The sequence below is a fragment of the Fusarium subglutinans genome (assembly GCF_013396075.1).
Source record: "Fusarium subglutinans strain NRRL 66333 chromosome Unknown NRRL66333_c0000104, whole genome shotgun sequence".
Taxonomy (NCBI): Eukaryota; Fungi; Ascomycota; class Sordariomycetes; order Hypocreales; family Nectriaceae; genus Fusarium; species Fusarium subglutinans.
The window spans coordinates 42,486-64,983 of record NW_023502167.1 but is presented as its reverse complement, the minus strand read 5'-3'; the positions used below and the strand labels follow the sequence as shown (position 1 = coordinate 64,983).

General features: G+C 48.9%; 9 protein-coding genes across 9 annotated transcripts; 3 read left to right on the top strand and 6 right to left on the bottom strand.

The window, feature by feature from the left end:
• Positions 1-9: 9 nt before the first annotated feature.
• On the top strand, positions 10-669 carry FSUBG_7949 (cytidine and deoxycytidylate deaminase zinc-binding region; the record flags this gene model as incomplete). Its single annotated transcript, XM_036686306.1, has 1 exon — positions 10-669. One exon carries the CDS (start codon positions 10-12, stop codon positions 667-669), a length of 660 nt encoding a protein of 219 aa, XP_036536555.1.
• An 895-nt stretch (positions 670-1,564) lies between these two features.
• FSUBG_7948 (sensory transduction histidine kinase) lies at positions 1,565-5,209 on the top strand (the record flags this gene model as incomplete). The annotated part of the gene is made up of 1 exon (XM_036686305.1): positions 1,565-5,209. One exon carries the CDS (start codon positions 1,565-1,567, stop codon positions 5,207-5,209), a length of 3,645 nt encoding a protein of 1,214 aa, XP_036536554.1.
• Positions 5,210-5,634: 425 nt separating this feature from the next.
• FSUBG_7947 (uncharacterized protein) lies at positions 5,635-6,787 on the bottom strand (the record flags this gene model as incomplete). Its single annotated transcript, XM_036686304.1, has 3 exons — positions 5,635-5,706; positions 5,766-6,707; positions 6,764-6,787. 3 exons carry the CDS (start codon positions 6,785-6,787, stop codon positions 5,635-5,637), a joined length of 1,038 nt encoding a protein of 345 aa, XP_036536553.1.
• A 722-nt stretch (positions 6,788-7,509) lies between these two features.
• Positions 7,510-8,999, bottom strand: FSUBG_7946 (uncharacterized protein; the record flags this gene model as incomplete). Its single annotated transcript, XM_036686303.1, has 6 exons — positions 7,510-7,817; positions 7,875-7,942; positions 7,997-8,385; positions 8,457-8,524; positions 8,570-8,833; positions 8,885-8,999. The coding sequence occupies 6 exons, from the start codon at positions 8,997-8,999 to the stop codon at positions 7,510-7,512; spliced, it is 1,212 nt and encodes a 403-aa protein (XP_036536552.1).
• Positions 9,000-9,714: 715 nt separating this feature from the next.
• FSUBG_7945 (uncharacterized protein) lies at positions 9,715-10,710 on the bottom strand (the record flags this gene model as incomplete). The annotated part of the gene is made up of 1 exon (XM_036686302.1): positions 9,715-10,710. One exon carries the CDS (start codon positions 10,708-10,710, stop codon positions 9,715-9,717), a length of 996 nt encoding a protein of 331 aa, XP_036536551.1.
• A 743-nt stretch (positions 10,711-11,453) lies between these two features.
• FSUBG_7944 (RNA helicase) lies at positions 11,454-13,265 on the bottom strand (the record flags this gene model as incomplete). The annotated part of the gene is made up of 1 exon (XM_036686301.1): positions 11,454-13,265. One exon carries the CDS (start codon positions 13,263-13,265, stop codon positions 11,454-11,456), a length of 1,812 nt encoding a protein of 603 aa, XP_036536550.1.
• A 2,123-nt stretch (positions 13,266-15,388) lies between these two features.
• FSUBG_7943 (uncharacterized protein) lies at positions 15,389-16,867 on the bottom strand (the record flags this gene model as incomplete). The annotated part of the gene is made up of 1 exon (XM_036686300.1): positions 15,389-16,867. The coding sequence occupies one exon, from the start codon at positions 16,865-16,867 to the stop codon at positions 15,389-15,391; it is 1,479 nt and encodes a 492-aa protein (XP_036536549.1).
• A 3,078-nt stretch (positions 16,868-19,945) lies between these two features.
• Positions 19,946-20,612, bottom strand: FSUBG_7942 (uncharacterized protein; the record flags this gene model as incomplete). The annotated part of the gene is made up of 2 exons (XM_036686299.1): positions 19,946-20,091; positions 20,150-20,612. 2 exons carry the CDS (start codon positions 20,610-20,612, stop codon positions 19,946-19,948), a joined length of 609 nt encoding a protein of 202 aa, XP_036536548.1.
• A 487-nt stretch (positions 20,613-21,099) lies between these two features.
• FSUBG_7941 (uncharacterized protein) lies at positions 21,100-21,600 on the top strand (the record flags this gene model as incomplete). The annotated part of the gene is made up of 2 exons (XM_036686298.1): positions 21,100-21,237; positions 21,289-21,600. 2 exons carry the CDS (start codon positions 21,100-21,102, stop codon positions 21,598-21,600), a joined length of 450 nt encoding a protein of 149 aa, XP_036536547.1.
• Positions 21,601-22,498: the final 898 nt, after the last annotated feature.

The following is a 22,498-nucleotide window of genomic DNA, read 5'->3' as shown; positions in this document are numbered from 1 at the left end:
ATACTCAAAATGGCAGCCAAAACACCTCAAGAGATCCTCGCTGCACTTCTTCAAACGGTCGAGCGCGACATTGTCCCCTTGACGAGTGATGGAGTCCGCTCAGGCAGCAAAGTCTTTGGCGCCGCAATCCTCTCATCAGAAACCCTCAAACCTCTGACTGTCTCGACGAATAACGAGCGCGCATCACCACTCCTTCATGGCGAGATCAACTGCATCCAGACATTCTACACGCAAACATATCCCGATTCCAAATCTCGACCCAATCCCCGCGAGGACTGTGTCTTTTTCGCAACACACGAGCCTTGCAGTCTGTGCTTGAGCGGAATCACATGGTCTGGCTTCAAAGAGTTGTATTATCTGTTTACCTACGAGGATAGTCGTGATCAGTTCGCTATCCCGTATGATATTGAGATTCTGGAGGAGGTTTTCCGCGTGCGGGCTGAGGGGGAGAGTGATGAGGCCGTTGGAAGGAGAGCGTTGTATAACAAGAGGAATAAGTTCTTTACTGCGAAGAGTGTGAAGGATCTTGTTGACGAAATTGAGGACGGGGATGAGAGGAAGCATTGGAGTAATGAAGTTGATAGGGTGAAGGCGTTGTATTCAGCGTTGAGCGATGAGTATCAGAAGAATAAGCAGAGCGGTATAGAGACGTCGAGCACTTGGAAGTGATTAAGAGTGTTCAAGTAATTGGGACAAATCCTGGGGGTTGGATGCCACGTTGCTGTTGCCAGATTTGACACGGCTTTGAGCTGAGATGAATTGTTGAGATACCCTACACAAGATGGCTGGAGTCACAGTATTTTACAACAATAGGATGGGTCTAGCTCATCTAAAGCGTCAAATATGACGAAATTATGCCCGTTAATTAGAATGTTTGTGATTAGATAAATATCAATTGATGCCATGAAGCAAAATGGTAAACCTGTTGCTGCACATCTTATGCGATCTTAGCTGAACCTCAAGCCTCAAGTACTAAAATTAACTACCAATCCCCCAATCTCAGCCATCCCCCAGATTGCGATAAGATGATGAATCCTAATGATGCCTGATTTTCCCATCGGAAAAACAATCCCATCGAAATCTCCAACACGGATCAATCTCCCCCAAAAATTGATGCTTAAAGAAAAGCCCGATCGAAAAATCGGAGCCCAAGATCTGGATCGGGCCGCTAGCATCTTAGCGTCGGCCCAAAAGCCTGGATCGAGGGTTATTTCCCGTAACACACACTGTTACATCATTTGTTTATCACGTACAACCCGACATTTCATGCTGCATTGTCGCGAGAAGCGTTTTGCCGTAGACTAGCCATATTGGATGGTTCTTTAATATCAGAAGTTCGATGTTGTTTTCTGCATATCGACAGTGTAGATTCATAAAAGAATACATGTCGTGAGGTTATCACGAGGGGCCTGGACATCAGGGGATAGAGTAACTTGCCGTAGGTTTCATGAAGATCATCTCGGCTAGTCTCAACGTCATGGCTTGATGTTGCCTTGGCAAACCCACAAAATAATACCGCAGTGAACACCACAAACTTTGCTTCGTCAACATTCGCTTGTTGATGATGGAGTCCGACATCGCACATGATCTCGACAAGTTGAACATTCGCGATATTCTCAACGCAGACTCTCGGCCAACGTTTATTATCGATCTAGATCCTGACGATGAGACACCGCTGCGCTCAAAGGCTATCCAGCCTGTGTTTTGCAACAGTGCGCTCGCGACTCATGAACGACTATTAGATGCCGTGCGCGGCGAGCAGAGCGAGAGTGAGTATGGGGAGTTCAAGACATGGGCTACAGGGATTACGAAACAGGATGATTCGAAGGATGTGTTTCCCTTATTCTTTTTGTTCAAGGGCTTGCTTTGGACGGGGTCGACGGTTGGCAAGAGATGGAGGTTGATTAGTGGGAATCGACTTTGGCAGCATCCTGATACGCCGGCGAGTTTATCGTCGAGTGCGCTCTCAAGAGCGAATACGCCGAGTTTGAAAGACGAGGATACCCCCAAGGGCGAGGTTTCGAAAACACCGAAACAGGAGCCTGAGACGAAGGACGAGACCGTCGAAGATACGACGCATGAGATGACGCCAACGGAAGCAACGCTGATAGCATCTACGCCTCGAAAATTCCCGTTCCGATCTTGGTGGCGGGGCAGTACCTCCAAAGGAAGTTCGGATCGTAACACGGGCAGCTCAAGCAGCGGCTCCATCATCCTAGGCAAACCCGAAAAAGCCGTCGCAGACTGGACAGTCACGAACCCCAAAGGTCTCCTATCACCGTACATCCGCCTCCTCCGCGCCATAGACTGGTCCTCCACACCCCTAGGCCCCATGTCCTCATGGTCCCCCGAACTACGCCAAGTAGCCAATCTTGTGATCAACAATCCTCACCCTGCGAATATCTTCTGGGGCAGCGACATGACGATGCTCTATAATGAAGCGTACGCTGTTGCATTCGCTGGGAACAAACATCCGTCCATGCTCGGCACTGGAGCGTCGGGGCCTTGGTCTGAAGCTTGGGATGTTCTTGGACCGGCGCTGCAAGAGGTTGTGAGGACTGGTGTGAGCTTTAGAAGCGATAATAATGACCTGGCATTGTTTAGGAGGGGGTTCTTGGAGGAGACGCATATTTGCTGGTCGCTTACGCCGTTGTATGGTGGGACGGAGAGGATTGTGGGCTTTTACAATGCGCCGTTTGAGACGACGGACTTGGTGTTGAGTCAGAGACGAATGGGGACTATCAACAAAGTCAGTGAGTCTTTGAGGAAGGCGACGAGTATCAAGAGTTTCTGGAAGTCGGTGTTGGATGGTCTTGAGGATAACCACCGAGATGTCCCGTTTGCACTGCTGTACTCTGTCGGCGAGGCTGAAGAAGCAGATCATCAGTCCAGTTCATCTGGGAGCACCATATCAAGCAAGTCATGTTATTTGGAGGGAACGATTGGGATACCGGTTGGACATGATGCTGCGCCACAGCAGATTGATCTCAAGAGGAGTTATCAGGGATTTGTGCCTTCGTTTCGAGAGGCGATGCGGACGAGGGAGCCAACGCTTGTGAGGATACGAGATGGAACGTTGCCTGAGGATCTTTTACAGGGGATTCAGTGGCGAGGATTTGGGGAGGCTGGTACAGAGGCGATTATCTTCCCGGTTCGACCTACGAATGGCGATACGGTGCTGGCGTTTCTCGTGCTGGGTGTCAACCCTCGAAGACCATATGATGAGGGGTATATTTCCTTCGCAACACTTCTCAACAACCAACTCGCGACGTCGCTAGCATCGACGATACTATTTGAAGACGAGACACGACGGGGCCGCGATGCAGCAGAAGCAGCAGCCCTTGAGAAAGAGGAACTCACGCAGCAGTTGGACCTGCAAGCAAGCCGTCTTCGAAGAATGACAGAGCTTTCACCATTGGGAATGTTTCTGGCCAGTCCAGAGGGTATTCTCCGCGAAGCAAATGACCGTTTCTACGAAATGACGGGTCATAGTCGGGATACCCAGGGTGATGTGTCATGGGCTGATCTCATGAAGAATTCTGGTAGTATCATGGAAGAAGGATGGCATCGTTTAACGCAGGATCAGCTCCCCTGGTCAGGAGAAGTTAAACTCCGAGAAAGTTTAGAAAACCCCGTCAACATCCACGGCGAACCCATCGACTTCTGGGTCCTCGTCACAGCGCATCCCGAAATCACCCCCAGCGGAACTTTGCGCTCCATCATGGGTTCCATAACGGATATATCCCATCTCAAGTGGGCACAAGGTTTGCAGAACAGAAGATTACAAGAAGCAGAGGAAACACGACGCCAGCAGAATGAATTCATCGACATAACATCCCACGAGATGCGCAACCCCCTGAGTGCCATTCTTCAGTGCGCAGATGACATCACCTCCGCGATGCAAGCATGCCGCACCAACGGAATCGCAGCGTCGCAGGATGTTATTGAATCATGCCTCGATGCATCACAAACAATAGCGCTTTGCGTTCAGCACCAGAGGTCAATAGTAGACGATATCCTGACCGTTTCAAAACTCGATTCTAATCTTTTGCTCATCACACCGGTGGTGTGTCAACCGCAAGCTATCGTTGAGAGAGTTGTCAAGATGTTTGAGTCAGAGATGCTGGCGAAGGACATCACGCTTGAGATTGACATCGGTTCTGAGTTTGAGAAGCTAGCTGTTGATTGGGTCGCTATGGATCCGAGTCGTGTTCTCCAGATCCTTATTAATCTCATGACCAATGCTATCAAATTCACGGCGACTTCTGCAACACGCGTGATAAAGGTCGCTGTTGGAGTGTCGAAGGATCTACCGGAGATTAATAACATTCCTGGCTTTGCGTTTGCGCCTACGAGGGGTGAGATTGGGAGTGTTGTTGGATCTGATGAATGGGGTTCTGGAGAGGGTCTATACGTGAGGTATAGAGTGCAGGACACAGGCTGTGGATTGACAGATGACGAGAAAAAGCGGCTGTTTCAGAGATTCAAGCAAGCGAGCCCACGGACACACTACAAATACGGCGGTAGTGGCCTTGGGCTGTTTATATCGAAACGACTGGCAGAGCTACATGGCGGTCGAATCGGCGTTGCGTCTACCTCCGGCAAAGGCAGTGATTTCGGTTTCTACATCCAAGCTCGACGATGTTTACCTCCCCACGAGCAAAGTTCACCTCAGCCAAGCCCCTCCGAAACACCATCCACTACAGATCCTTCCAAGAACACCGTTCACCTCTTATCCCCCAGGCCCTCCGCCCGAACCCGTCGCGAGAGCATCCTCGCCGCCGTCTTCACCCCCAGCTCGCTCACAGTGCACGTCGTCGAAGACAACCTCATCAACCAAAAAGTACTAGTAAACCAACTTCGCAAAGCAGGCTGCACTGTAAGTGCAACTAATGACGGGCTTGAAGCGTTGGAGTTTCTCAAAAAGACACATTTCTTTAAAGCTGGGGGATCAGATTTGTCTGTTGTTTTGATGGACTTGGAGATGCCGAATATGGATGGGTATCAGTGTGTAAGGGAGATTAGGAGGTTGGAGAGGGAGGGGGAGATTGCGGAGCATGTTCCTGTTATTGCGGTTACGGCGAATGTGAGGGATGAACAGATTAGGATGGCGTTGGATAGTGGTATGGATGATCTTGTTTCAAAGCCGTTTAGGATTCCGGAGGTCATGAGTAAGATTGAAGGGTTGTTGAAGAAGTGTAATGGGTAATTGGCATGGGCTTCTTTGGAGCAAGTGGTTACTTTTCAGGTTAGATTTTGTTTATGAGCATTTGGCGTTATTAGAGAGAAATTTAACTCAGCTGGTCTATCAGCAGTCAACTTCACAATCCGGTTATGGCTTTACGTGAAAAGTGAACGCGCGACCCGGTTCGGATGAAAGGAAACCGCGCGATACAAAGAGTGAGGCGTGATGGGGTGATCCCTGAATGCCCTCATACGGTTGGGCCTCAAGATCGGCGCTGCAGTCTTGCAGGTCCCCCACGTCCCTAATCACGCAAGCTCTCATCATACACAGTCGAACGAGTACAGAATACATGGAATATGTGATGCTAATTAAATCTGCAATCTGCTACGCTTAAGACACGCTATGCTAATGCTCCCTAATAAACACTCCGTCTATCCACACTCCTCCTATCAACACTCATCGCCCTCACACTCCTCCCCCCACTCCTCCCCGACACCACACTCCTCCCCGACGAGCTTCTCCTATCAGACCCAACGCTCTTCGCCGGCATGATCCTCTTGTTCATATCAACAGGCCTAACCTTGTCAAGATCGAGCGACCTGACCTCAAAGTCCGGCTCTCTCTCCATCTCCGCAACAGTATGTTCACGCCCGATATGGTTGACGAGCGTATCAGCGCTCGGACACAGAACATCGCCGTCGCGGAAGCGGGAGCAGAGAACACAGGCGAATTCTCCTTCTGGGGTGTGACACTTTATGACGAAGCGTGGGCTGATGTGGAACTCGAGCTCTTCGTCGATCTCGCGCTTGTAACCTCCTTGTTCTGTGATAACGCGCGTAGCTGTCTTTCCAATTGCCCATGCATCGTCTGCTTCAACGTCGAGAAAGACATCGCATGCTGGACAGCGACAATCGCCCCGCGGTTCAAATGTCGATGCGAGGGGTCGTTCGGGTATGTATTGCAGATCGAGGGCGTAGCGACAATAAAGAGGATCATCCTTGATAACAGTCGATGCCCTTTTCGGCGGCGGTAACGCCTTCGGCAGCACAGGCTCCTCTAAGTCCATAAGCCTCTCCCTCTGCTGTCTCAACGCCCCAAGCGATCCCTCCCTCGCCGCATCACTCGCCGCTATCAACCTCGCCATATCAGCCCTATCAAGCTGCCGTCCATTATAAACCGCATCCTGCAGGACGGTGATGACAGTCTGCTGCAGCGCAATGACCTGCGCCTGCAGCTTATTCTCAGTGATGACATCGCCGATCGCAAAGCGCTGCCCGTAGCGTTGGTAGCCGTCTTCGAATTCGCGGTTGATGAGGGCGCCGGAGCGCTGGAAGGAGGCTTCGACTTCGTCGCGGGCGCGGGAGTTTTGCTCGACTTGGGCCTTGAGCTTTTTGATCTCCTTGTCTTGGGTCGTGTCGCGCTTGGCTTGCTTGCGCTTTTCTTTGACGCGGTCCCAGAGACCCATTGAGGAAGTGAATGTTCCGACGAGGGTGCTGCATAGTGTAGCTATGATGAATGTTTTCTACAGAATAACACATTAATAAAGCGCAAGGGAAAGGACAAAGATGGAGTAATTACCTTGAGGTTTTTCTCCTCAATCATGTTGGCGTAGTTCATCTTGCTGATGTTGTTTTGGTTGACTTGTTTGTCTCAGGATATTCTGTTTTTACCAGTGCATGAGATCAGTGCGTAGGTTTGGTGCCCAACGACCCGAGACATTCAACAAAAGAAGAAAAGTTGCAGATCATGGGCGCATAATATGTCTCATCCCGATCCAGGGTCTTGAGGGTCACACAATGATGGCATTTCCGTCTCAATGGGTTGCACACCGCTTAATACGTGGCCATGAGTACTAACTAACTTAACCCGCGTTGTCTCTGTCATAATACATATTTCCCGCAGCCAGTGACGTCAGTTGCATAGACATGTGCCAAGTTTTCTGAATCCTTCGCTGATTGGCGGATCTAAAATAATGACGATGCTTGTTTCCGACCCTTTTTGCACTTTATCCACCCTCGCTCACTCGCTTTGTCTCGTTTGGTCGTTGACAGTTTAATTTTAGTGCTTTTGTTTAGGAGCCAAGATTACTTTAATATTAATCTGGAATTAGTGAGAGTCAGATTGTTTGCTTCTGTGAGAGTTGGTGTCACGGAACTGACGTTACTCCGATGGACATGGCTCGGCGTTTCGGAAAACCAACGATCGTTCATGTCTGCTGACTTTTTGTGCAAGGTACATGGTTTTAAATCGCTATCATAAACTAATGCCCAAGAAGATGATTCGCTCTTCAGTATGCAATGCTCGCCATTCATCTGCCAACAGCCTCATCGATCTGCCTTAGTAATAAGCTGCTTCTCATACTCCGTCCCCGACACTGCCGTCTGTCCACTGCTGACTGTAACAGTCGTCAGTCCCCCAACGTCACTCAACGTCGGCATGTCGTCTTCATCCGGTATCGGCGCCAACGACCTATCGATGAAAATCGGCTTATTTGTTGACTGCCCTTCTTTCTGCTTCCTCATCTTGTAAATCACCTTCATCACAAGTTGACGTGTTGAAGGCACGCAGGCCACTATAGCGCCCATGTATGTCTCGATACACGCCCAAAGCACCACTTGTTGTTGACCCGTCTCTGTTAATGCTGGTCAATACGTGATATTTGACGTACCACTTGACAAGATGGACTTACGCGCTTCTTCTGGATCAGCGAGAAGCTGTGACTGAAATATCGTACGAACCAAGCTGGCCACTGTAAGGCTGCCATTCGTTAGATATCCTATCCACATCGCCAGGATGGTGCAGTAAACCTACAATATACCAAGGCCAAACATAGCCATCACGTTGATCTTCTTATTGAGCTTTAGCCCTATATTATAAATCTGGGTCATTGGCAGGATAAGCATCCATATGTCAAGAACCAGGTTGACGATGCAATGCGCCAAGGCAATCTTGATGCTGTTGGAGTACTTATTCAGGTTGGACACCGAATCTTCTGTATCTCCAAGAAGATAAGTCACAGACCGCCCTAGTGTCAAGGCGAGAATGAGCAGGACGACAGTAGACAAGGCGTTGAAGACATGTGTTATCCAGACAAGGATTCTGAACGTAGTACCTTGGAAGACTCGTAGGTAAAAGAAAAGAATCGACGTCTTGGCCGCTGCAAGACCGCATACGTAGAGAAGGTGAAGGATAAAGATCTCCTACATCGGCATCGTCAGCAAGAAACATCTGATCAGAGCAATTTTCTCAATGTGAACTTTTTTTGAAGTACCTTTAGGGCATGAGACAGGTCATCCTGGGTATACAAGGGCGTAGCAAGTCCAACGCCATGTTTTATAGCTGTAAATCGTTAGCTGGAAGACGGGCAGCATGAACAGGCCGTACCGAGTAGCGTGAACACCGTGAATGGAATAAGAATGAACTGTCCACCGTCAGCATAGATATCGCAAACCGAGGGCCAGCATACAAAAGTGACGACTCCCCAGGTATCATCAGCGCCCCAAGTATTCTTGGTGATGATCTTCGCTGCCACCCTCAGCATGACAAACAAGAACGATAGCGCCGCAAATACAGCAATGACCGCTCGGTACTCTTGTCGATTGTCCTGCATCGGCATCTCACATAGCTCTTTTCCCATCTGAAAAAAGCCTGCATGGTGTCAGCGGCCGAACACAACAACAATCCATCAAGCCAGCATACCTTGTAACTCTTGCGAAGTGCATACCCCAGTGGCACAGTTCAACGCATCCGTCTGGAAAGCCGGGTTATCGCACATGGATCTGATATTCGCTTTCGTTCCGCCCGACGAGTCCATTGTTTCGAGAATACATGGTATCTGCACCCGTCAGTCACACAAGAAGTAAGCAAACCTCTCTAGGTAAGTACTTACTGCACAAGATGGTACATCCGACAACGAAAACGCCGTCGCCAACACCGCCAAACAGAGAATAAACAAAACCTTCTGCACAATCATTTTAAGGCTCTACAAGACAGGAAGACAGGAATATAACGAAGATAATCCCCGGGGGCTAAAGTGTTTTAACAGAGACCTCGCTGAGATTAGTCCAACTACGTTCCTGGTCTAGCCCCTCCATTCTGGACCAGATCGATCCCGTCTCACCGGACAGAAAACACAAGACTACCGTCCAGGGGTAGGCTGGAGAACTAAGGACCTTTATCCTAAGTGATGAAAATATTTAGACAATTTAGCCTAAGCTTAGGGAACTCTTTGCCAAGTTTATTTTAGCACCTATTTCTAAAGTCTGGTATTCCCTTGCTCCTCTACCAAATCTAAGTCAAAGGTTTTATGTCCCCCCTCAAGCCGAGGAATGATTATAGCGCCCATCATTCCAACGGGAAGTCAAATGACATTGCACCATGCCAAAACAGGCGAGTGATCGCGCAGGTACAGAGTACCCTGTTACGCTATGACCTGGGGAAGACGGGGAGCTGACTGTGGCGTCTACGCCATTGCAAATCTTGGGGACGGCTCGACGATGTTTCATTAGAAAATGTCTTATTTTCTTTGCTTATTCCCTTAAAACCAACGAACTCGCATTCTCCTCCGAAGTCTTCAACCGCCCAAACTTGGCGTTACCACCATGATCCCAGGCTTCTAAATCGATATACTCATACTCCTTGCGCTTGTTATCAAAAGCAAAACTGATGGAACACGGCAACACGCCCCACTCGTGGCGCATCGTTTTGAAAGTCCAGAAAAGTGATCTATCAGTAAACAACCCCTCGTGTTCTAACCGTGTCTCCAGCGCACGTTTCCTGTCCAGATGAATACTGAAGTTCTCCGTCTTGCGGTCTTTGCCGCATTTGGCTAGCCAGTCTGAATGTGCTTCTTCGCTGAAATTAAGAAGGATTTCCATTTTGAAGGACCGAAGCTTTGGGGGGATTGCTTTCAAGGTCCGATATGGAAGTTCGCTCAGGTCGACCCCGTCAGGGAAGTTATTCAGATCAATTTGAATATAAAGATCTTTCAGATGCGGAACCTCATTGAAGATCTTGAGCTCCCCATCACAAAACCAGTGATTGTAATCTCGAAAAAGGTGTAATCGTGAGATATAAGTGACATTGAACTTGTTCAAAGGCGACATCCTGCGTACTTGCTCAGCAACATAGCGGCTCGGCCAAACATAACGCCTCCGAAAGACATTTTCCGAGTACAAGACAGGGGTAGCTTCTTTATTGATGATCCGACAAGTCAGTAAGAATTTCGGGTGGATTTTGAGGTGGCACATCATTGGTTGTATAGGGACGAGACGGGAGATTTTAGAGTTGCAGTGGTAAAGTTCGGCGTAGTTCTTGGAGATGAGAAGATGGCGATAGATTTCGAGACGGAGCTCGGCTGGGAGGGTGAGGAGCTGGGACGTGCCACTTTCGATATTGTGATGCGATGCGGCTTCGCTTTTTCGTGGCGGCGCAATTCTCGCTTTACTTCCGTATTGGGCTGCATGGTCTTGTTTGGTAGGAGAGTTTGGTTGAAAGAACTCGGTTATCAGCCGCTGTTGATCCATTTTGCTTCACGATTACCTCAGTCTTTTTGGTGGGATGGAGGAAGGGACCTGACATAGCTGCCGAAGGAGAGAGAGGGGTAAGGGGTATTTATACTGCTTGCTCAAAGGCAGTAATTGCACCCCCAAGGCTGATGAACCTTCTTTGATGTTGAGTTCGGAGATGCTGGCTTACTATAGGAGCCTTACTGTTTAAGTCTTGATATGGAAAGCTAGAAGCTCGATAGCCTCATATAAGCTTCATAGCAAGCGGGGGAAATATACAATAGAATGAACGCGTATGAATCGAAACAAGATAGATACTTGATCTGAAGTAACGGCGGGAGCGTGACGGTGAAGGTGGTAAGCATCGCCAGCATTCAACAGGCATCCTCATCAGAGCGGGTCATTGATCTTCCGGGTCGGTTCTCGCACTGCAGGGTAGAGCGTCAGGCTATAGTACTGTATCCACACGGAATTTGGTATTAAATTATTCCAAAGTTAACGAAAGAATGTCATTTAAAAAAGAATTTATTATTTCCGCGTGCGACACGGCGAAGATCACTGGAGAGAGAGAGAGTTCAAGCTTAATCAGTTGGCATCTCAGCAAAGCATGGTACCATAAACAGGGTCTTGATCATCACGACATCTCAGATGTCCAGTCTAAAAAGTCTATGCTGCACTCATCATGTCTAAACAAATACACTTGTTTCTGCAATGTCGTAATATCCCCAACTCCAACCCAACCAGCCATTTTTGTCATAACCTTAGTTGCGTCCTCGCTTTCCGCGTCCATTATCCCCATGTCCACCAGGAGCACCATGTTTCTGACGAGGTCGATCAGCAACCGTGTTCAAACCCCGTACACCTCTCAGACCCATCTTGCTAGCCGTGCTCTTCTGAATAGTGGGCACATCAGGTGATCCCAGACCCTCACGCGCGTAAACGTTGGCTTGTCGGACGAGCTCGTCCTTGTCCCAGCGGAGAGCCTTCATGTGACTGTTGTAGTAGCCAAGCCAAGCTTGGTAAACACGGGATTTCTCATCGTCCTCCATCTTCTCGGCGACTGAGATGACGTCTTGGCTGGGTGAGAGATCGGCTTCGCGGGCGATGAGGTTGATTTCTTTGAGGGAGTACTTGGGAAAGAAACCCTCTGCGTCGCAAACGATCAGGATTCCGCGGCCTTCAGCATCGGCCCGTGCTGTTCGGCCGAGACGGTGGATGTAGCTCTGCTTGTCGGCGGGCATACCGACTTGGATGACCGTGGTGACGCCGGGGAAGTCCATTCCACGAGCGACGACATCGGTAGCAACGAGAATAGCGCTGCGAGCAGTTCGGTAGTCGTTGGTGATTTTTGTGCGCTTGTTCTGGCTCATGCGGCTGTGAAGGATCGAAACGGGGGGAAGACCGGGAAGATCCTCCAAAAGGCGTCCGTAGAAATCAGCGATGGCAGCAGTAGGCGCGAAAAGAATCGCCTTGAAGGCCTGCCCGCGAGTAGCTTCCTCACGAATACAGCCAACCATGGCGGGCGCAACGTCGGCAAAGGTAGGGACCTGGACGAGGAACTGGGGAACGCGCTCGTGGGTGTTGGCTTCACCAGCGGGAATGGTCGAGATGAACTTGTAGCCCGGTGAGAGGACGAGACCTGCGACTTGCTCAACGTGGGGAGCGATGGTGGCGGAGAAGAGCATGCCTTGTCGGTCGGACTTTGTCTTATCGGGAAGACGGCCGACAATGTCGCGCAGATCCTTCATGAAACCCATGTCGAGAAGACGGTCGGCCTCGTCGAGAACAAGAGTGTTGAGATTACGCATGCTGTAGACGATATCCTCGTTGGACATGTGATCCAGGAGACGACCAGGCGTAGCGATGAGAATCTCACAACCAGCAAGAATGGCCCTCTCCTCACGATCCTTGTTCGTTCCTCCAATAGCAACCTGAACGCGATACTTGGGAAGTCCTTGAAGAACTCTCTTGGCCTCCGCGGAGATCTGAAGCGCGAGCTCACGAGTCGGTGAGATGACAAGCAGTGAAATCCCATCGCCGGCAGCTCTGTTCTGGTTAATCATAGTCTGCAGGGCAGGAATCAAAAACGCCATGGTCTTGCCGGTGCCGGTGCGCGCCTGGACGAGACAGTCGCTGCGGTTCGGGGGGAGAAGCTCATCCATGGTGGCGGCTTGAACAGGCGTCATGAACTCAAACTTCATGTCGTTGGTGATGGTGCGCACGATGAGAGGATTGACCTTGTTGTTCTCCAACAAGCTGTCGAAGCGACGCGAGGTAGGATCTTCAGTGAGCGGGGGCGCGGGCGCAGGAGACGGTGAAGTCATCTCGACATCAGGCGACTCATTCTCGTTCTTGATCTTTGGGGTGCGAGGCTGGTTTGAGCGACCGCCGCCGCCGCCACGAGAGCTGAAGCCTCGTCGATTGCCGCCGCGACCACCGCGACGTCGTGATCCGCCGTCCATGAGGAAAAATGACGGAAAGGGAGTGATCTGCTGTGATGCGATGAGTGTTGTGAGTGGAAGAAGTTGGCGCGAGTGCTGGATGATGTTGATGGGAAGGCGAAGGCGCTGCATTTTTCTTTGTTGACCTTCCTAGGATTTTGATAACGGGCAAAAAAGTCTCTGCTCTTTGTAGTACAGCGCTAGACTACAACGGGCAACATGTGACGAGTTAGGCGAGGGGCGCTAATCCTTATCTAGCAAGGGGCGATAAAGCGCTACACCTCCATTTTTGAGCACTCAGGCGCCAAGAACGAGAATGCATCTATTATGAATTTAGGGTGACAAAAGCCTAAGGTCTACTGAAAATTTATAGACTTATACTAAGTTTGCCTAAGTTCTGTTAAAATTTAGGCTCGAGATCCTAAATTATCTTTCGCTTTGTTGCCAAGTAGCTGACCGTCGACTGGTGGTGCAACGTCTAACTGATCCTGCCTGCTTCACCCTTCAGCTCCCCCAAGAGCAACTTATCGGTCTCACAACGCTCTTGTAAAACGCCTGCTGTAACTCATCCGTGGAAGTCCCTTAGAAATCTGATTTCAGACATATGTCTGCAGCCCTCATGTACTCCTTTCCTCTTGATCTTCCAAGTTTGGGCAGTGCCTTGTTCAGTATCCATTCTCGAAACGCAGAGGCGGAATGCTCGTACTCCTCGGTCTGAGTGGCTTCATCATACGACTGGATAACTGGGAGGTCTTCAAGGCCGGCAGGAAGAACAATCGTATATCATTGGGAATCCGGCCCCCGGGGCGTGGCTTAGGAACCAGCAGATTGATTGTGGAGGAGGACGTGACTGAGGAGCTATGCCTGGTGATTGAAGATGTTTTCGTCTCAATCTTAACATCCTGGACGTTTATCCTCTCCTCCAAGCTTCAATTCACCAAAACCGTCACCTCCCTCTCCCCTACAAGGCTCAATCATTTATCATCAAAAGGGCTCGGGCGATTGAAGAAGTGGCGGCAGATCGAAAGAGGATTCAGGGCCAGGGAACGGAGGTCAGGGAGCATCATCGCAAGACCAGTTGTATTAGCGCAAGAAGTCTCAAAAGCACCTTGCCAGTTGGATCAAGTCGATACGAGCAGAGATTTACGCGCGTCCTCATCACCAGGCTCAGGACTCTCAATCCCAACGTCCCCGCCGACACCCCATCAGCTCAACCACCCCAACAGGGCATACCCTACCTCACCTACCCAGGCGCCTATTGAAGCTGCCGTAGCAGGCGAAGCAGCTCAGAGTTGATGACAGCCCTTCCAAACAAGAAGGAGAACAAGGTCTCCAGTCACGATTACAATCCTCACCGCCATCGTCTCCGTCACAAGAGGCAACCAACCCTGAGACCACCAGAACCTGCTTCAAGAACCTCTGTGCCTGCTCTGCATTTCTTGGGACATTCGAGGCGGTGACAGACTTTTCATCAAGTATTTTGAGGTAGGTTGCGCGCTAATCAATTGCTTCAACGGGCCAAATTCTCGACCAGACTGACACTCGTCTACTGCAGCACAGGCACCAGCACAAACACCGCCACCGCCACCGCCACCACAATCACCAGGGATAGTTTCCTTAGATATCGAGGCCAAGGTGGCCACAGCTCTGTCTGGCCTGTTGGCCATGGGGGGCTGCTTGGTGAAGTTTGGCCGAGAGTTTGTCGCGTAGGTCACAGGCCGAAAGACTGGTATGAAGATACGCAACGGTACTTGGTAAAGATACTGACACTTTGGTGTAGAGGAGGATTCGATCGAGTTGGTGGAGTTGAACCGAGCGCCCACTGAGCTGGAATGGATGGCTTGCTGGAACGATGGCTAACATGGTGGCCATTTTGGTCGGGAAAGTCCTCCTTACCGAATCAGCGTTTAGATGTCTCCGAAGGCCTGGGCATGGCGAAATCAGAGACTCGCCAAAGATGGTGGTATACCGCTTGGGAACGATATTAAAATTACTGAATAGCTACCGATTTTATGTGGATGGTCTTGGTGCTTTGGAGCCGTGATGGGCCAATCTTTGGGAGGGACTGGAATGCTGAATCACTTAGAGAGGTCTGATTTTCCGGGGGCGGGAGAAGTGCAGCATCACATAGGGGGTATCTGTCAGTGCCTGGGTCGAGGGCCTTATCATGGCCAACTAATGTGTCATTTAGCCGCGAAGACAATCGAATGGTCAGGTCTATTTCCTATAGCCTGTATTCATACCAGATAGCAAGCTTAGTGAGGTAATGGAAACATAAGGTCCATGGATAGCATGTTTGGATCTTTGGGCCATTCCACAGCCTCCTGGAACACTTGATATTCCAATGTAAATGGCAGCTTCAGCGCAGAGTATCTATCCCGCAGAGGAACTTGGTCGAATCCCCCGTGACGGCGTAGTGAAGCTCTTTTCAGTATCTCAACCATTAAAAGCCAGCGGGTTCCGCAGCCTGTGCCACATGATGGATCATCACACCAGAGCACACCCTTGGTATTGTCGTTGAAGAGAGGGTGCTCGTCCGTATCAAATGTGAGGTTGGAAAGCCACCCAAAGCTATCCGAGCCGGTGTTCCTGGAGAACAACTTATGGCTAAGAACAATATAGTCGCCCTCGTAGAACCAAAGGTAATGTGCCCCGCAATGGCGGCAATTATAGCTGTGGTTCGGACACCTAGCGCCTGGGCCGTATGGAGCCTCAAGTTTATGAACCGGAGTCCCGGTAGCAGGGAAGCAATTGCATTCGTCTGATATCATAGACGACACGATAGAATCGATCTGTGTTGAAGCATGTGAACACAATCCCTCAACGCCCTTTTCCTTGAATTGTTTCAGCAGAAACTGCTGCAGTGCTGGCATTCCCGGGAATTGTCGCTGATTGATCCTGGCCACTGGGAAAAGGTTAACGTAGCGGATGGCGTGTATGTCTCCTGAGTATGACGTGCGAATGCGAGGCTGATAGTTCGTGAAGTCTGACATGTTCTCAACATCTCGACTACTCGCAGAGCAATGATCGGGATGTTTGCAGCGAATGTACATTCCTTCGTTATATTTCGGTTGCAGCTTTGCCGAGACTTTGACGTGCTTGCAAATTTCAAAGTGACCCAGCAACCCCACACAGATGTTGCCTTTTTCATTTCCCTGCGGGAAAAGAAGTTCCGGGTGGTTTTGGTTGCATCCAGCGCAACGGATAGGTTGCCAAAGTCTCTGGAGTCGCCTTTCCAGCTCGCCTGAGTCAAATACATCCCTGCAGTGTTTGCATAGTGACCTTCGCAGCAAGGTCCGCTTGATGAGCCGAAGCTGTTCACACGTGGATCCAAGGATTGTAGGTCTAAAGACGCCTTGTTCTGTAAAGTGCAGGATGTCCCAATGAAAATCGTGAAACTCGAAGTCGGCAGTTAATTCGCGCAGGGTCTGACAGGTCTGGCGCAGCATGTAAAGAGAGCTATGCGGCAGAAAGCGCACGACGTGAAGCAGTAGCTCTGGTGGAAGTTGCAGTAGTCGAGACCCTAGGTTTTGTTGACTTCCCAACTTCAGGGGCTCAAGTGGTGCTGGAAGGCCTGAATCTTCTGGCACGAGTGTATCCAAGGGGACCGCCGTTACTCCTTCATGAGCTTTCAGAAGAGGGACCTCATATTTCCCCTGCCTGAGCCGGAATCGGTCACAAATGCGTTGGGCCCAGGATAATGAGTACTGTGGCTCTAATTTGAAGTGAGGCATGGTGGCGGTGTTTATGGGTAGCCTAGGATATGATGAAGTGACTTGAAGTGGACTAAATCGTGTCAAGATAAGGAGTAAATAGCTAGGAGAGATGGGAGGTAGAGGCAACATGTTTTATAGTATTATCGTACTTGTCATACAGTAGCCTGATTTGCAAGTCAGAAAGTCTAAGAACAGAGACGCATCAAGACCAATGATATAATATCAGAGTTTCCATGGAGAATAAATAAAACTGTATTTCAAGGTCATAAAATGAATCAACTCTAAAAGCTCCCCCATAATCCGGATTTTTAAACTTTGTATAAGCTCAGCGAAGTACCAACTCGGTAAGCCTAAGACATGTAAAAGCTATCTGCGGTCAAGAAGCTTCCCAATACCGAATTTGATCAGGTAATCGATCAGAATTTATAAACTTAGGTATGCTGATCCGAAAACACAGTGAGGAACTGTGCACATTGCCATCCTAACTCATCCTCAATCTTTTGGTCAACCGGTGAATAGGGACTCTCCCCCAGTCAATCAGACGCTACTAATGGTGGATAAGTTACGTTTCAAGGTGAGATAGGGCCTGATTAATTGACTCGCTGAAGTTTAGAGTAGAGAATAAAAGTCTGAGAAGTTGAAGCTGAGATAGAAAGACCTTCTCCAGTGTCGATTGTCATGTGTAATGTCCTGGTGACAGGTGGTGATGTTTTAGTGATGGAAGCTGTCGGCGATTGAGATGTCGGCCGGGAGATCGCTTGTGGGTCGTACGTGAAATCTATATGCAATCTCTGTGGAGGTTCATCAGTACTGATTGGGGATATATGTTGCTAACATACTTGTGCTTGATTGTGTTTGAAGTTGTAATCGGAAGGCCGATGAACGACATATGATTCTGTGGGCCACAACAGATCCATCTGTCTGGGAAAGGAAGCAACAAGTAGAAGTGACAGGCACCAACTTCAACGAGAAGACATTTGAGGTTGTATCAACCAAGTAGCATCAAGCTTATCGTAGGTAGCTCGAAGTGTTGAGTCATTGCCCATACGCGATCACAAACAACAGATGGGAGCACAAACCGCTGCTATCTGATTCACCAGCGCGGGTCTTCAGCCTCTTTCGTCGTCCGCTTGTGGGAGAAATCCCTAGTGCCGACCCGTGTCTACGCTTTTCTGCCTTGCCTCCTTCTCGGTCATTTGTGATGCCGTTCGCAGCTCGAACTTTCCCCTACACCAGCGACCCAAGTATCATTCTTGAGCTGCTGGATTTTTTTTCTCTCCATGTTTTTCAGAGCTGGCACAGAGTTACTGGTGGAGGTACTGTCACTGTTGGGATTGCCTATTGTGATGAATGGCGGCGGTGGTTTTAACGTTGACAGCAAATCTTGTTCTCCTTCTCGTTCGGGAGGTCTGTTATCTACTCTGAAGGGTAATGAGTATCTTGCCCGTATGTGTTTATTGGTGTTCTTTACCTTTGTGCGCTGGAGGCTGAAGCCTCTTTAAACTCCCCACAACCTTATTCACGTTATCCACTCTGAGCAGGTGATCTAGTGGTATGCCTCCTATGAGCGGTTTTGACGGGGTAGGTTGGCGGGAATATCGTGCTTGAGAGTATAGAGCCCATGATAAGGCCATTTGGGCACCCGACTCCGTATCATCCACTTCTGAACCTTTCAGTTTCGTTGTCATGGCGAGAGGGCGGGTGTTTGCAATACATACTCTTCTTCCCCTCCATTACCTAGGCCTTGAAGGCCTTCATCCCTTCCCCCAAGTGTGACCACGTGTGTCACTGCGGTCAAACATTTGGTCATGACGTCTGTCACCGCTTCGAATGTCTCAAAAAAGACTTGACTGCTGCTGCTGCTGCACTGATGTTGTGAAGTATGAAGAGGAACAAGTCTAAAATTCTTGTCGTGGTGGTCAGGAAGTTCGTTGTTGTAGTCTGTGAAAGGACCATTGGTCCAACGACACTACAGGGAGGAGATCCATCGATCCTGAGGCTTATGGGCAGGAGGGCCGATCCGACATTGGCTAGGAAGGTCGCCATCGCGATCCGTTAACGATATCCAACCTGACAAATGACGGGTTGGACCAGAGGATCATCAAGACAGTTGAGAGAGTAATTTAGGGTCTATTTCGAGTAATTTACTAAATACTTGATAAGGCTTATGATGAGTTTATATGACTAAGATTAATATTCGATATCTTTATATAACTGTATATAACTTTTGTAAAGTCTTATCATAAGTTTATGCTCCCTACCTACATTTAGGTTCCGGCGGCGATGACGAGTTGTGCCCTGCAGCCCGGTGAATAAACAGAATAGATGCATGGCAAGCAATCTCAAGGCCCTACAGTGGCCTCTCTTCGAACATCTGACGTTCCAGACTGAAGCGATAATCTGTGAGACCATCATAGTACCGTGAAAGGCGGTCATAGTTTGGATAGTACCATTGTAAGCTAGCCTTCTCGAGTATGTCGACCATCATCAACCAGCGGTGGCCATAGCCGGTGCCACAACAAGGATTTCCGCACCACAAGATACCTTTAGTATTGGTATTTAAGATGGGGTGATGTTTGCTGTTAAAGGTAAGGTTCGAAAGCCAATCTTTGCTGTCCGGGCCCAACCAACGTGATGTGATTCGGACGTGAAGTACAATGTAGTCGGTGTCAGCGGACCAGAAGTAACAAGCTCCACAATGCCGACACAGGTATTCATGATTATGACACCTGATATGTTCAATATACGGTAGGCGAGGCCTGTAAAAGAATGGCAACTCAGAGGCTGGAAAGCAATTGCAGTCGTCTTGACCAATGCTGGACACGATTGAATCAAGCTGGCTCCAAGCGTGCAGGCATAGACTACCCGCGTCCAACTCTCGTAATTGTTTCATCAGATGTCTTTTGAGTACTTCCAATCCAGGGTATTGTCGATAATCAACTTTGGCCAACGGGAATGATTTGGAGACGATGATTCTAACCCCTCTATACCGAGAATCAATTGAAACACCTGCACGGTAGTTCTGGAAGACCGGTAGATTTCCGGTGTCCTTTCTGCCGGTGATGACATGCTCGGGATGTGTACAGTTGATTACTTTCATGTCTCCGGGGCACGACCCCATCTGACCCGTGACCTTGAGATGTTTGCAAATGGAAAGCTTGCCCAGTAACCCAACGCATGTACGCCCGTCTTGCCCACCACCTTGTCGTCCTTGAGGAAATAGGAGGGCCGGATGATATTGTCTGCAGCCTTTGCAAGCAACGCGTTGCCAGAGATTCCTTAACCTTCTCTCCAGCTCACCTGAGTCGAAGAGACGGCCGCATGGCCCGCACAGGGTACTTCGTAGTAGTATTCTTTTAATCATACGCAGTTCGTTAAACCCAGCTTTGGTGAGACAGGAGTGCTCTCCTCCCTGCCGGAGAATATCAGTCTGGAACGCCTTGAACCGAAAGTCGTCGGTTATGTTGCGCAGGACACTGCATGTCCGACGGACCATGTAGAGCGAGCTGTGCGGTAGGATGAGCATAATCTTTACCAACAGCTCCGGTGGTAGGCTCAAGAGTCTCGGATAACTTTCCAACCTTTGGGGCTTCTGGGGGGCTGGGTGATCTCTACCACGTATAGGTATAGTGAAGAGCATCGGATCCTCCTCCTCAGCTTCGAGAATCGGGACGTAATATGTGCCCACCCTAGGTCGAACACGATCTGCGAGCCGCTGCATTCGCCATGTCGAAAAATGGGGTTGTAACACGAAGTCGGGCATATTGGCGGTCTAAGGCTAGAACGGATTGGTGCGACATTGCGAAAGGGAGAGAATGGCAGGGAAGAGATAATAAAAATGGATGAGAAATAACTGGAGCACCGTAATCCATCAAAGTCTAATCTAACAGCGAGAAACTTTGACGTAGATACGGCGGTATCTAAGTTCCTTGCCATGCGATAGAGGTTTGTTTTCCAGTAGGTTTGGCTTTCAAACCTTTTGATAGTGATGTTCAAACTTTGATCTTGGCATGCTTTGTTGAAAAGTTCTTTTTGTGATATGCTGTATCTTAACTTGAATCCTAAACCGATGAGGGAAAACAGTAAGGGTCCCGATCATTAATAGACCCAGAACGAATCTTTTTGAGCAAGCCGGCTGAAAGTTTGTAAGGTAGGACACTGAGTATAAAGCCTCGTCCAAATTTCGAGACCTCGGACAGGTTTCTCATCCAAAAACTTACCCTTTCCAAGTAACGACACCAAGATGAAAAATGTCTCACCTCGAAGTTCTTGATCTTATCATCCTTATTCTGGAGGGACTGCTGTGCATCGCTTCCATATGCGAGTCGGGCTACAAGATCTATAAAGTCTATAAGTCTTATATAGAGGACAGAAAGAAGAGAATGAGGGTCAGTTCGAAGCTGTTGGCTATGTGTGACAGAGACTAATATTGCTTGCAGAATAAGATGATGCGGGATTGGGATGGTCCGGACGATAAGGATAAGGATATGGAGATGGGCTGGGGAGCAAACTCTTGGAGGACATCACCTCCCTATTATCGACATGGCCTGGGAGATTACACGAGAGAACCGAGGCTTACAAAAGAAGTTAAAGATGCCTCTATGTGGAAAGGGTTTGAGAGATCATCTGACGATCAGCAAGCTATGCTTGATGAAGAGCAGCTAGATTCGCTTGACCATGAGATCATACGGCAACTTGAATTGGCTGAGATGGAACGCGAGGCGAGGCGAATTCTTCCTACCTACGGCTGAAGGCTTATTAATAAACCGAAATGCTTGAGCAGATTGTAAATTTGCATCCAGCTCTGAAAGATCTGGCGATAATAACCTTTGAATAATAAAAAAAAACTATTCATTCTCAGGGTCTGCGTAAGAGATATATATTTCTTTACAAGACACAGATTGATTTGTATTCTGTTGAGCAGCAAAATCGCTCTAAGATAAAGAGGCCGGTCGCTTATCGTATCCCAGCTCCGTCACTCGAGGTTGTAAGACCCTCAGCATCAGCCAACATCCTCTCTGCGACGCGATCGGCGTTCCTTTGTCGTTTTTGCGAGGCGGCGTCTGCCAGTATTCTCCAACGCTTGTTATTCATTGTTGCCTTATTTGGCTCGTGAAAGTTGAGGGACTCCAGCGATGAATACTTTGTCCTCAGGGTCAGAGTCACGTATTTAAAGCTTTTCGCCGCAACGTCATGTCGAACTCAGTGTTTGTTAGACGCAGCTATGGGTTTAAGGACAGCGCGTCTTCAAATAAAAGTCTTTCGTTAATCGGTCAAATTGCCTGGGTTTGAAACTTTATACAGGTAAGATATCTCTGACCCATAGTTCCGTTCCCACGATGGAGTATTAATATAAAGAAGCCTTACGCAACGGTTTAATTTTATGACCCTATGTGCATATTGACTGAAAACAGCAAACGTGAATTGGGGTATTTCAGTTTGTTGGCTTGATATGCCTCATTGATACAGCCTGAACCTTAACTACCGATCAATCAATGTCGTGATTTATGCTTCCTCTGTGGCAATTTGCTTTCTATGATTCACGATTCTAACTTTAGGCAATGAGGATTAGCTTTCATATATGGGACTTCCTGACGTCATGCAAGAAAATTATTTTATTAATAAAGGCCGTGACACCTCTGAACTTTC